General features: G+C 42.4%; 2 protein-coding genes and 1 long non-coding RNA gene across 3 annotated transcripts; 2 read left to right on the forward strand and 1 right to left on the reverse strand.

The window, feature by feature from the left end:
* The first annotated feature begins 854 nt into the window (after positions 1-854).
* LOC119499332 (tripartite motif-containing protein 16-like) lies at positions 855-2,819 on the forward strand. The gene is given in 2 exon segments (XM_037788609.1): positions 855-2,203; positions 2,206-2,819. Coding segments are annotated over 2 exon segments (1,602 nt in total). The 5' UTR covers positions 855-865; the 3' UTR covers positions 2,470-2,819.
* Positions 2,820-3,972: 1,153 nt separating this feature from the next.
* LOC119499333 lies at positions 3,973-5,360 on the reverse strand. The gene is made up of 2 exons (XR_005209378.1): positions 5,318-5,360; positions 3,973-5,119 (listed from the first exon to the last, which is right to left on the reverse strand). It is a non-coding gene; the product is annotated as an uncharacterized LOC119499333 (long non-coding RNA).
* A 3,422-nt stretch (positions 5,361-8,782) lies between these two features.
* LOC119499331 (tripartite motif-containing protein 16-like) lies at positions 8,783-10,612 on the forward strand. Its single transcript, XM_037788608.1, has one exon. It carries the CDS (start codon positions 8,783-8,785, stop codon positions 10,448-10,450), a length of 1,668 nt encoding a protein of 555 aa, XP_037644536.1. The 3' UTR covers positions 10,451-10,612.
* The last annotated feature ends 2,427 nt before the right edge of the window (positions 10,613-13,039 follow it).

Here is a 13,039-nt window from a genome sequence, read left to right on the forward strand (position 1 = left end):
AAACAGATTGCTCCGTCCTGGCCGAGCAGTCACCGTCGGTGCAGAGAAGGCAAGGCGTCATGGTCTCGGTGGTCACGCAGTGCAGCAGCTGAGTAGAGCGTCACTACTGGATATTTTGTGCATGCTTACTTTGAGGAATTAATGTCAGTGCAAATTCTCAATTCATATTTGAATTGTGACACATCTTTCAAAATGATATCCTTAAATTTTAACGACATAGTTTAAGATAAAATGTGTATAAAGCACAACCCTTTAAGACGTCTATTATTCAATGTAACATTATAATCTGGGATATGAGTGAACAGAATCTGTGTATATGACAACAAAAACACAGTTATACTATAAACACAGGGGTTTGCAGTGTTTATGTTAAATATTTACAGGCTTGTATGTTTTTTTAAACATACAATGACATTTTAAAAAATATAGCGTAGAACTGGGCTACACCTGGCCAATGAATCCTGCTCTATATCAGAGCTAATCTGGAGCTACTGCATAGAGGTTATATCGAAATGACTTCTATTGCTCAGTGAGCCTCTTCCTGGTATGAACCTTGATAACCCCTCCCTCCTCTTCCTGCTCTCAAACACAGCCAGTATGTCCCAGTTATGTGTATACTGCATGCAACAGTGCATACTTTGTAAGGGCAGCTGCTGTGTACTAAAAGTAAAAAGGAAAAGTATATGATTTGGGACGTAGTCAGTCGTGCTGCTCCTCGTTCTGGAATGAAGCAAAACTTGATAACCCGGTCCATTTATTTCCTTGTTCCCTCCCCTTCAGATCTACAGTTTGAAGGTGGGTGTAACCAACATAACACATGATGATTACATCAGAGCTCAAACTAGTGTCGCTACCGAGAGGTGAAATGGCGCAGAAAGGAGTTCAGCTGGACCAGGAAGCAATCTCTTGTTCGATCTGTCTGGATCTACTGAAGGATCCGGTGGCTACTTCCTGTGGACACAGCTACTGCATGAACTGTATTAAAAGCTTCTGGGATGGAGAGGATGAGAAGAAGATCTACAGCTGCCCTCAGTGTAGGCAGACCTTCACACCGAGGCCTGTCCTGATGAAAAACACTATGTTAGCAGTTTTAGTGGAGAAACTGAAGAAGACTGGACTCCAAGCTGCTCCTGCTGATCACTGCTATGCTGGACCTGAAGATGTGGCCTGTGATGTCTGCACTGGGAGGAAACTGAAAGCCTTCAAGTCCTGTCTGGTGTGTCTGGCCTCTTACTGTGAGAAACACCTCCAGCCTCATTATGACTCAGCTCCATTCAAGAAACATAAGCTGGTGGAGCCCGCCAAGAAGCTCCAGGAGAACATCTGCTCTCGTCACGATGAAGTGATGAAGATGTTCTGTCGTACTGATCGGCAGTGTATCTGTTATCTCTGCTCTGTGGATGAACATAAAGGCCACGACACCGTCTCAGCTGCAGCAGAAAGGACCGAGAGGCAGAGAGAGCTGGAGGTGAGTCGACTCAGCATCCAGCAGAGGATCCAGGACAGAGAGAAAGATGTGAAGCTGCTCCAACAGGAGGTGGAGGCTGTCAATCGCTCTGCTGATAAAGCAGTGGAGGACAGTGAGAAGATCTTCACCGAGCTGATCCGTCTCATGGAGAAAAGAAGCTGTGATGTGAAGCAGCAGGTCAGATCCCAGCAGAAAAGTGAAGTGAGTCGAGTCAAAGAGCTTCAGGAGAAGCTGGAGCAGGAGATCACTGAGCTGAAGAGGAGAGACGCTGAGCTGAAGCTGCTGTCACACACAGAGGATCACGACCAGTTTCTACTCAACTACCCCTCACTGTCACCACTCAGTGACTCTACACACTCATCCAGCATCAATATCCGTCCTCTGAGCTACTTTGAGGACGTGACGGCGGCTGTGTCAGAAGTCAGAGATAAACTACAGGACGTTCTGAGAGAGAAATGGACAAACGTCTCACAGACAGTGACTGAAGTGGATGTTTTACTGTCACAACCAGAGCCCAAGACCAGAGCTGGATTCTTAAAGTATTCACGAGAAATCACACTGGATCCAAACACAGCACACACACAGCTGTTATTATCTGAGGGGAACAGAAAAGCAACATTTATGAGAGAACAGTCTTATCCTAGTCACCCAGACAGATTCACTGTATTTAATCAGGTCCTGAGTAGAGAGAGTCTGACTGGACGTTGTTACTGGGAGGTGGAGAGGAGAGGGGGAGAGTTTATGTAGCAGTCGCATACAAGAGTATCAGGAGAGCAGGGGGGCCGAATGAATGTGGGTTTGGACGGAATGACAAATCTTGGGCGTTACGTTGTGACCAAAACAGTTATATATTTTGGTACAACGATGTCAAAACTCCCGTCTCAGGTCCTCTGTCCTCCAGAGTAGGAGTGTACCTGGATCACAGTGCAGGTATTCTGTCCTTCTACAGCATCTCTGGAACCATGACTCTCCCTCCACAGAGTCCAGACCACATTCACTGAGCCTCTCTATGCTGGACTTTGGCTTACAGGTTATGGAACCACTGCTGAGTTGTGTAAACTGAAATAGACAGAAGTCATTTAAGGGTTAAATTCTGTGTTTGAACTCTTAAACTTATCTGGTGTCCATCATTGTTGCTGCAGAGCTGATTTTTCTTTTCATGTCTTCACTGCACAGAGATCAGCTGTCAATCAAACATTACGGGCTCTACTTTGACCAAAGAACGTTTATTACCAAGAAGTGAAAGTACAAAAGTAAAAACTAAATTATTTCTATTCTATTGTCACATTCTACCAAAACGGCCGGTGTTGAACAATAAAATATTATGAATATAAGAAGCGTTTTCAGTCCAAAATGGTGGCAGCGGCTGTTGTCAAAAAAGCAGCAGAGTTGCGTCTCTTTGCTTCTACACTCTTTGCTTTGACATCTTCTCATGAGTTGTTCTGTAAATGTGTGAGTGTCTTCAGGTGGAGCTCCTTCCTGTGTCTGTTTCACTGCTCATGATGATCTTTGTTCACCTGAACTGATATTTCTCTGCATGAAAATGTAAACTTCTCTGTGCTCTAAATGTTTGATGAATATTTGTATATATATATATATGTGTGTGTGTGTGTGTGTGTGTGTTGTTTGTTTCTCTTCCACTGCACGGGTCTTAAAGGAAGGTCTAGTGATTTATTTCTTATCGTAGATATTCTGTTCTCACCACTTTTTGTAAAGATATCTAGAATCACATTTATTTGTTGGGCAGACTAAATGTTGTCGTCCAGATCGACGTACAAACGAGATACTGAGATGTTTAATGAAACTGTAATTATCATGATCATAATCAATAAGGAAATCATTATTCTCTGTTACATCGCTGAGATTCTGCTCAAACAAACTGATTGTGTGGATGAAAATGAATCTGTATGTGAAATCATTGTAACAAGAGTCATTTAACAGACTTTACTGATGGGATGTGTGAACAAACTGAAGGTTTCTATAATCAATAAACAAGAATGAACTAAGTCTTTTCTTCCTGTCTTCTTTCCAGGGTATCATACAAAGCTCCAGGCTGCTTTGGATCAGGATGACGTCCTGAAATTGAACCATTTTCTCACAAATGCTTCAAAGTAGATCGTTAAATATGAAGAAAAATTATTATAAAGCCATTTAAATATTTCAGGACAGTTTAGTTTGATAACTCCCTGTTGTCAGTCAGCTGTTTGTAACCAGTCAAAGAACAGAATTTGTCGTGAAATCACACCGGATCCAAACTTATTTGGTGTTCATGGTATTCGACCTCCAAATCACTATTCCAATGCATAGTCTGTTTATTTTTTCTCAGAATCATCTTGTAGTGTACCGTTTAGCTGTAAAATTAAAATGTTTGTGACCCTCTCAGAACTCTTGAATTATAATATGCTGAAAGGTTATTATGTGATTTTGTGATGATGATGATACAAAAAAACGTGTTGCCTACTGAAGCCCTCAAACACTGGAAAATATTGTTGATGAAAAAACCCTTAAATAAAGATCAGCTTTTATTTTGTTTGGTTGTTTTTTAATGGAGATATCAGACTTTCCATCCTCCAACCCAGAGAGAAAGAGGAAAAAAAAACAGAAAATTAAAAATACAAGTTATTAAAAAAAAAAAAATCATTTTGAGGAACACTCCAAACTACTAAACACAAACTTTTTGAACTCAAAAAGACAGAAACAAAAAAAAAAAATTGTAGACAGTCTTCTTTTTAGTTACAAATTAAAACAGGGAAAAGCATAGTTTTCACATAAACATCTGTTTTAAACGTTTGATTCTGGTGGTTGTGAGGGTTTGTCTTCCTCTTGGGGGGGTGAATGTGTCTGAGAAGTACACGGAGCTCAATCCGTTGCAGGAAATAGACCAAGCCGCTCAATGTGTACTTCCTTTGACCCGAGGGAATAAAAACTTTATAGACTATGTGCGAGAGCTGCATCTTTTTGTCCATGAAGTCTCTTTACGATGAGCTCGAGAAAGTGTGCAGCGTGTTTGTACATATGTTGTGTGTGTGTGTGTTTTGTGTGGTCCGACAGTCTCGATGCTTCCCATCCTTTTGTTGTCCATCTCCACAGAAATACACTCCTCTGAACCAGTCAGTAAGGAAGAAAAAAACACAACAAAAACATAGCCAGAAACCAGCTGAATCCAGTCTGTCAGCCAATCAGTCTATCAACTGTGTGTTTGTGGTCACTTGTCCCCCCCCCCCCCAAGCAGTTTGTGTTGATCCAGTTTCAGTTTGTGACCATAAATACACGAAGACTCCACCGCTGGTACAGCTAGTCCACAGTTAAAGCTCCGAGGTGGAACAGCAAACGCGTTACTGTCTGTCTGCTCATTCCAGAGCAGCGAAAACCAGTAGATCAGCTCAGCAAACATCTTCTGCTGCCCGGTGGTCCAGCCAGTCCAGCCGACCCAAGGTAAACTACAGGACCTCCGACAGCAGAGAATGAGGGTCAGAAGGGGGGGGGACTGAGGGAGAAAGAGAGGGTTATATGAAGAGGGCTAGAGACGGAGACAGAGAGAGAGAGAGAGAGAGAGAGAGAGAAAGCACAAAGAGACCAGGGTTTCTCTCTCGTCTTCATTTGTGTCTCTGGAGAGCTTTCCTCTTCCTCCTCTTGAAGAAACAGCAGCACCTGCAACACACAAAGCATCATTAACAGACATGAAATCAATTGGGATATGAGAGAGTGATCATTTTTCATTTTCATTAAAGAAACACAGTAAAATGATTATGGTTTGATTTTTGCGGGGACCAAACAGAGATGTTTTCTTAAAGCGGCAGTAGGCAGTATATTTGTGTTGGCATCATTGGGCAAAAATTGCATAATAACCTTTCAGCATATTGTAATTCAAGTGTTCTGAGAGACTTCTGCACCTCCTCATGGCTCTGTTTTCAGGCTTTAGAAAATCTAACCCGTGACGGGAGACTTTGGCCAATCACAGGTCACTTCAGAGAGAGAGCGTTCCTATTGGCTGTTCATTCAACAGAGGCAGCTGTCAATCACAAACTCCAATCAGACGGTCAAACTAGGCAGCGCTGATGAAATATGAATCAATATTCTGTTACTGTGATGCCTATTTCTCTCCTCAAATGTTTTCAGAATCATCTTGTAGTGAACTGTTTAGCTGGAAAATGAGAAAGTTTGTGACCCGGCAGCCACGTTGAGATCATTTCTCATTTGACTTACTCATTGGAGATCAATTAACAACACAAAACAATGACACATATTGTCCAGAAACCCTCACAGGTACTGCATTTAAAACAGACTAAAATCATAACATGGCAAACAAACAACAGCTGTCAGTGTGTCAGTGTGCTGACTTGACTATGACTTGCCCCAAACTGCATGTGATTATCATAAAGTGGGCATGTCTGTAAAGGGGAGACTCGTGGGTACCCATAGAACCCATTTACATTCACATATCTGGAGGTCAGAGGTCAAGGGACCCCTTTGAAAATGGCCATGACAGTTTTTCCTCGCCAAAGTTTGGAGCGTTATTTAACCTCCTTCACGACAAGCTAGTATGACATGGTTGGTACCGATGGATTCATTAGGTTTTCTAGCTTCATGATACCAGTATCTTCACTCTAGCTTTAAAACTGAGCACGGTACAATCTAAAAAATTGCAAGTTGCGTTAATATATTAAAGAAATTAGCGGTGTTAAAACAAATTTCCGTTATCGCGTTAACTTTAACAGCCTTTAAATACATTCAAAGAAGAAGAAAATCACCAACTTATATAATTCCCCGTCTATGTAAAAAGTGGTTTAAATCTCAAGTAATATTCCAGGAACACCCTGACTTATGACTGTCTCTGGTGAAGGACACTGTTTATCTACAGTCAATCTAAAATGGTCGTGGATGAAGTCACTTTCTGACCTCCAGAGCAGAAAATAATAAAAATAAATGTTGACAAAAACCTAAAAACAGAGTGCTTCTGAAGAATGAGAGCATCAGAGAGAGAACAAGCTGACGTTTTGAACTGTCAGCATATTGTTAAAGTAGCCTGGGCCTCGAATGGGAAGCGTGGAAAGGGCGGAGCCTGTGGACACGTACCATTAGACCAACTTCTGTAATCACAAGATTATTAACAAACCACGGCTCAACAAGTTGCTTCCGTGACTCTCCCCACAACTTCCTGTGGTTTAGTCATTCTGTTTACTCTAAAAAGCAGTGCTTTAGGAGGTGTTGACTTTGCCGCCTGACGCGACTCGCCGCCTCTGGAAACGCCCGAGGACCGTATTACACTAACTGTTGTCGATTAAAAATAAAGAGATTCAGCAACTGCATGGCTTATTTCTCGCCTCAGATGTTTTCAGAAACACATTTCGGGGAACTATTTTCGTGAAATAAGAGAAAAAAGTTTACAAACGAGCCGCCATGTTGGTTCCGGTTTGAAAGCTGGGAGCAGCAGCCCACGGAGGGAAAGTGTTCGTCCAATCAGGTGGGGAGAGCCTTGTTTCTAGTGGCAGCCCATCAAAGGTTGCGTCACCTCGTGATAAAAAACGCCCCTGTGGACACGTACCATCCGTGTCTCGTATTGCGCCGCCACGCTACCAGAATGCATTTCACAGCTGCTTACACAGACAATGAATAGGAAGCGTGGACATGTACCAGGAGCGTCACGACCACCGCTCCTCATTTGCATTAAGTTGAGGTCCAGGCTACTTTACACAAATCATGGGCGTCTGACGTGTCTCGCGCGCCTCTGGAAACTCCCGAGAAACTTGGCTGTGATTGGTGCGTTGGAGTGTCCTGCAGTGGGGTCGTCTGTATTCAGCTCCCCATTGGTTGAACTCATCACCTGGAGGTGAGAAATGGGGGGGGATGAGTACAGGCGTGCCAACGTCCGATATTGGTGGGACAACAATTAAAAAAGACTTGCATTACGTCCACACTGAGGCAGATAAATCTGAAAACTTATGTGAAAAATGCACCAAAACAACTGAGAGGCAGATAAAAGTCTCTTCTTGTGAGAGCCCAGTTACTGTGCTGAGTCTCAGCTAGTTAAACGTCCATCTGCGTCCTGCTCTCCATCCTCACAGAGGAGAAGACTGTTTTCAAATGTAGCCAGCTTAATGTGGACGTGGTCTTAAAATAGTCCATAAGAGCTGTGACCTCCGGGGAAGCCTCACACCTCCACAGATACAGCCATTGTCAACATTCACTTTGCTGCCATGCAAAATAGCGACACCTCTGCGTCATGACTTAAAACAAAAAGCAACGACGACTTTGTGGCCTTGAAACTGTTTAACTTCACTCTTTAACAGCAGCCGCTCTGACATCATTCATATGCTAGTACAGTCCTGCTGCACCTGTTTTTAGTTCCTGTACACATTTCACCTATTTTCCTTTTTCTTTTGAATATTTCCCATCCCTTCAGTGCGCCTGTCATGCCTGAAATATGTTTGTTTGTTTTTTTTCCCCCAAAATGGCAATTTTGTTAAAACGAAAAATGATGCAGTAAACAATGGCTTATGAGATTTCTTAAAAACAATCACTGTAGCCTCAGGAGTGTGTGTAATGTGTCACTAGTCTGTCTGTAAACGGCTGCCCGTACAGCAGTCCGTTGCCCACACCGGGTTTCTGTCCCGGGTGAGGAACTTTATGAGAAATGTGGAGCCATCACCAAAGCCTGAGGAGCCAAGAAATATTTTACAACTGAAAGCTGAAATGTTTTCAAATGTGGAGCAGGTTTGAACCGAGGCTCCGTTTGTAAATGAGGAAACATACTGTGCGTTCCAATACCCATACTACCATACTACTTAGTATGCCAGAAAAAATATTTTTCATGTCCCAATACATAGTAGATCAAATGCAGTATGCCAAAACTACCAGGATGTCCTACTACATCTGGTCACATTTTACAGAATGAAAGCCAGCATGCTTTTCTGGCTGTTCTGACCCACAATCCTCTGCACAGCAGATATATGAGCAAGAGGGTCAAAGTTCAAAGCAAAGTAGTATGTCCCGATACTGCATGTAACAGTACGTACTTTGTAAGGGCAGCTGCATGGACTAAAAGTAAAAAGGAAAAGTATGTGATTTGGGACGTAGTCAGTCGTGCTGCTCCTCGTCCTGGAATGAATCACAGCTTGTTAACTCCTCCCTCCTCTTCCTGCTCTCACACACAGACAGCTCCACTGTCCATTTACTTCCTTGTTCCCTCCCCTTCAGATCTACAGTTTGAAGGAGGGTGTAACCAACATAACACATGATGATTACGTCAGAGCTCAAACTAGTGTCAGTTCTCAGGAAGTGAAACTCAGACAGTCGTTGCTACTGAGAGGTGAAATGGCGCAGAAAGGAGTTCAGCTGGACCAGGAAACAATCTCTTGTTCGATCTGTCTGGATCTACTGAAGGATCCGGTCACTACTTCCTGTGGACACAGCTACTGCATGAACTGCATTAAAAGCTTCTGGGATGGAGAGGATGAGAAGAAGATCTACAGCTGCCCTCAGTGTAGGCAGACCTTCACACCGAGGCCTGTCCTGCTGAAAAGCACCATGTTAGCAGATTTAGTGGAGGAACGGAAGAAAACTGGACTCCAAGCTGCTCCTGCTGATCACTGCTATGCTGGACCTGAAGATGTGGCCTGTGATGTCTGCACTGGGAGGAAACTGAAAGCCTTCAAGTCCTGTCTTGCGTGTCTGGCCTCTTACTGTGAGAAACACCTCCAGCCTCATTATGACTCAGCTCCGTTAAAGAAACACAAGCTTGTGGAGCCCTCCAAGAAGCTCCAGGAGAACATCTGCTCTCGTCACGACGAGGTGATGAAGATTTTCTGTCGTACTGATCAGCAGTGTATCTGTTATCTCTGCTTAATGGATGAACATAAAGGCCACGACACCGTCTCAGCTGCAGCAGAAAGGACCGAGAGGCAGAGAGAGCTGGAGGTGAGTCGACTCAGCATCCAGCAGAGGATCCAGGACAGAGAGAAAGATGTGAAGCTGCTCCAACAGCAGGTGGAGGCTGTCAATCACTCTGCTGATAAAGCAGTGGAGGACAGTGAGAAGATCTTCACCGAGCTGATCCGTCTCATGGAGAAAAGAAGCTGTGATGTGAAGCAGCAGGTCAGATCCCAGCAGAAAAGTGAAGTGAGTCGAGCCAAAGAGCTTCAGGAGAAGCTGGAGCAGGAGATCACTGAGCTGAAGAGGAGAGACGCTGAGCTGAAGCTGCTGTCACACACAGAGGATCACGGCCAGTTTCTACTCGACTACCCCTCACTGTCACCACTCAGTGAATCTACACACTCATCCAGCATCAATATCCGTCCTCTGAGCTACTTTGAGGATGTGACGGCGGCTGTGTCAGAAGTCAGAGATAAACTACAGGACGTTCTGAGAGAGAAATGGACAAACGTCTCACAGACAGTGACTGAAGTGGATGTTTTACTGCCACAACCAGAGCCCAAGACCAGAGCTGGATTCTTAAAGTATTCACGAGAAATCACACTGGATCCAAACACAGCACACACACAGCTGTTATTATCTGAGGGGAACAGAAAAGTAACAGTAATGAGACAACAACAGTCTTATTCTAGTCACCCAGACAGATTCACTGGACGTTATCAGGTCCTGAGTAGAGAGAGTCTGACTGGACGTTGTTACTGGGAGGTGGAGAGGAGAGGGGGAGTTTCTGTAGCAGCCGCATACAAGAGTATCAGGAGAGCAGGGGGGGATGAATGTGCGTTTGGATGGAATGACAAATCTTGGGCGTTATATTGTTACCCAAACAGTTATACATTTAGGTACAACAATGTCCAAACCCCCGTCTCAGGTCCTCTGTCCTCCAGAGTAGGAGTGTATCTGGATCACAGTGCAGGTATTCTGTCCTTCTACAGCGTCTCTGAAACCATGACTCTCCTCCACAGAGTCCAGACCACATTCACTGAGCCTCTCTATGCTGGAATTTGGCTTCTTTGTTATGATACCACTGCTGAGTTGTGTAAACTGAAATAGACAGAAGTGTTCACGTTTTCTGGGGATTGTGTCAGCGGTTCATTGAATCATTACATCGTGCTGTTGTTTATGTTTGTTTAAGTTACGCTACGTTGTGCTTCGTATTGTGTTACCGTGCATTCACACCAAGCAAGAAGCAAATTAGCAAGCCACACGTCGCTATTGTGGTATAAACCCAAAATAAACACACTGTGCTGTGATTTAATTGCAAAAAACGGATAAAAATGATGCCGAAATAACGACATTATGATGTTGATTAGTAAAAAGACCGAATTCATGCTTTGTCAGGTCTGTCCGTAAGACGACGAGCAAACAACTTTTTAAATGCTTGTTTTCTGAACGGAGTTCGGATCGATCACTGCCAGGCTATGCTAACATTGTAGCTGCTCCATTAACACTCCATCTAGGAATAAACACAGCAGCAACAACGTCAGTGATGACATCAACTTTGTAACTATGTATATATTGTTACACATCACTTATATGATGAATGCTTTTGATACACATGCTTTAATATAAAACTGAAATACTTTTAACTCTTGTTGCTGCAGAGCTGATTTTTCTTTTCATGTCTTCACTGCTCAGAGATCAGCTGTCAATCAAACATTACGGGCTCTACTTTGACCAAAGAACGTTTATTACCAAGAAGTGAAGTCAATTGTTTGTTCCATTGTCACATTGTCACATTTTACCAAAACGGCCGGTGTTGAACACTAAAATTATATAAGAAGTGTTTTCAGTCCAAAATGGCGGCAGCGCCTGTTGTCAAAAAAGCAGCAGAGTTGCGTCTCTTTGCTTCTACACTCTTTGCTTTGACATCTTCTCATGAGTTGTTCTGTAAATGTGTGAGTGTCTTCAGGTGGAGCTCCTTCCTGTGTCTGTTTCACTGCTCATGATGATCTTTGTTCACCTGAACTGATATTTCTCTGCATGAAAATGTAAACTTCTCTGTGCTCTAAATGTTTGATGAATATTTGTATATATATATATATATGTGTGTGTGTGGTTGTTGTTTTCTTCCACTGCACGGGGCTTAAAGGAAGGTCTAGTGATTTATTTCTTATCATAGATATTCTGTTCTCACCACTTTTTGTAAAGATATCTAGAATCACATTTATTTGTTGGGCAGACTAAATGTTGTCGTCCAGATCGACGTACAAACGAGATACTGAGATGTTTAATGAAACTGTAATTATCATGATCATAATCAATAAGGAAATCATTATTCTCTGTTACATCGCTGAGATTCTGCTCAAACAAACTGATTGTGTGGATGAAATGAATCTGTACGTGAAATCATTGTAACAAGAGTCATTTAACAGACTTTACTGATGGGATGTGTGAACAAACTGAAGGTTTCTATAATCAATAAACAAGAATGAACTAAGTCTCTCTTCCTGTCTTGTTTCCAGGGTATCATACAAAGCTGATGGAGGAAATGTGACTATGAGAGAATAACTGAGGCAGTTTTCCTCCTGAAACACCACAAAGTCCAGTGTTCATGTTTAGAGTCAGTCTCTGTTAAAAAAAGGAAAAAAAGTTTAAAACTAAAAGGTAACATAACTTATTTCCAGGCCGGCTCAAAACTTTTATAACAACAAAAACTGTTGAAAGAAAGTTGTGACTTGAGGATTTTGTTATCATAGTTATTGAACACAATCACAAGTCCATATATTGTAAATAAGGGAAGTAATACAAAACAAAAGTAAATAAATTAAATAAAATTAAAACACAAAATATCAATTCATGTCACATTTTATCAATTAATTAATGACTATCATTATTATCAGAAAGTTTTATTTCCATGGGCTTGTTGTCTCCTCTGTATAACCACAGCTGTGGTGCTTTGGTGATTCTCTGAGCAACCTGGAGAGCACACAAACGGGACTATTGTTTGTTCTTTATTCAAACAGTATTATGCAGATTTAAACACAATTGTTGTGGATTTATGGCTTTTTAAACTGTTTTGGATACATGAATGAAACCTTCTTGCCACATGGACTCTACATCTCTTTCTTTAGATATTTACATCTCTTTCTTTATGTGCATTTATTTGTGTCTGTAATACATGAGATTGATTTAAAGTGTGTATTCATCAAATCTCTTGGATTTGGTGTAAAATGAATTACAAGAGCCACAATGAGGTGGATCACCAGACGGCACTGAATACTTCCAGAGTGAAGACAGTGGCGCTACAGCTGACACAGATGACGGCCTGATTACTGCAGGATGCAATCATCCAATAGGATGCTTTGTGTGTGTGTGTGTGTGTGTGTGTGTTGTGTGTGATGTGTGTGCGTGTGTCTGGCAAAGCTGTATATAAAGTTGTTTCTGACACTCGCTTTCTGTTTGACGTTGGTGTCGGCAGAGATGCTGGTTTTCTGATTCAGTTTAACGCTCTTTGACTAAAGACAACAACATAGAAAGAGTCAGGTCTATGTAGTGTTTCTCCCTTTTCCAGTTTGTTCAGAGCTCCAAAGCTCAAACACATATCTGTTGGGGTTGGAAGAGCTTCTTCATTTCATTATATGAGCAAACTAAAGAACTAGAGCCCGATGCTTAAAATGCTGTTGGATAACTGGAAGTTTT

This window comes from Sebastes umbrosus, chromosome 12 (assembly GCF_015220745.1).
Source record: "Sebastes umbrosus isolate fSebUmb1 chromosome 12, fSebUmb1.pri, whole genome shotgun sequence".
Taxonomy (NCBI): Eukaryota; Metazoa; Chordata; class Actinopteri; order Perciformes; family Sebastidae; genus Sebastes; species Sebastes umbrosus.

Bases quoted from the DNA above. Each gene is read 5' to 3' on its own strand.
- LOC119499331 (XM_037788608.1), top strand. From the start codon at position 8,783: ATGGCGCAGAAAGGAGTTCAGCTGGACCAGGAAACAATCTCTTGTTCG.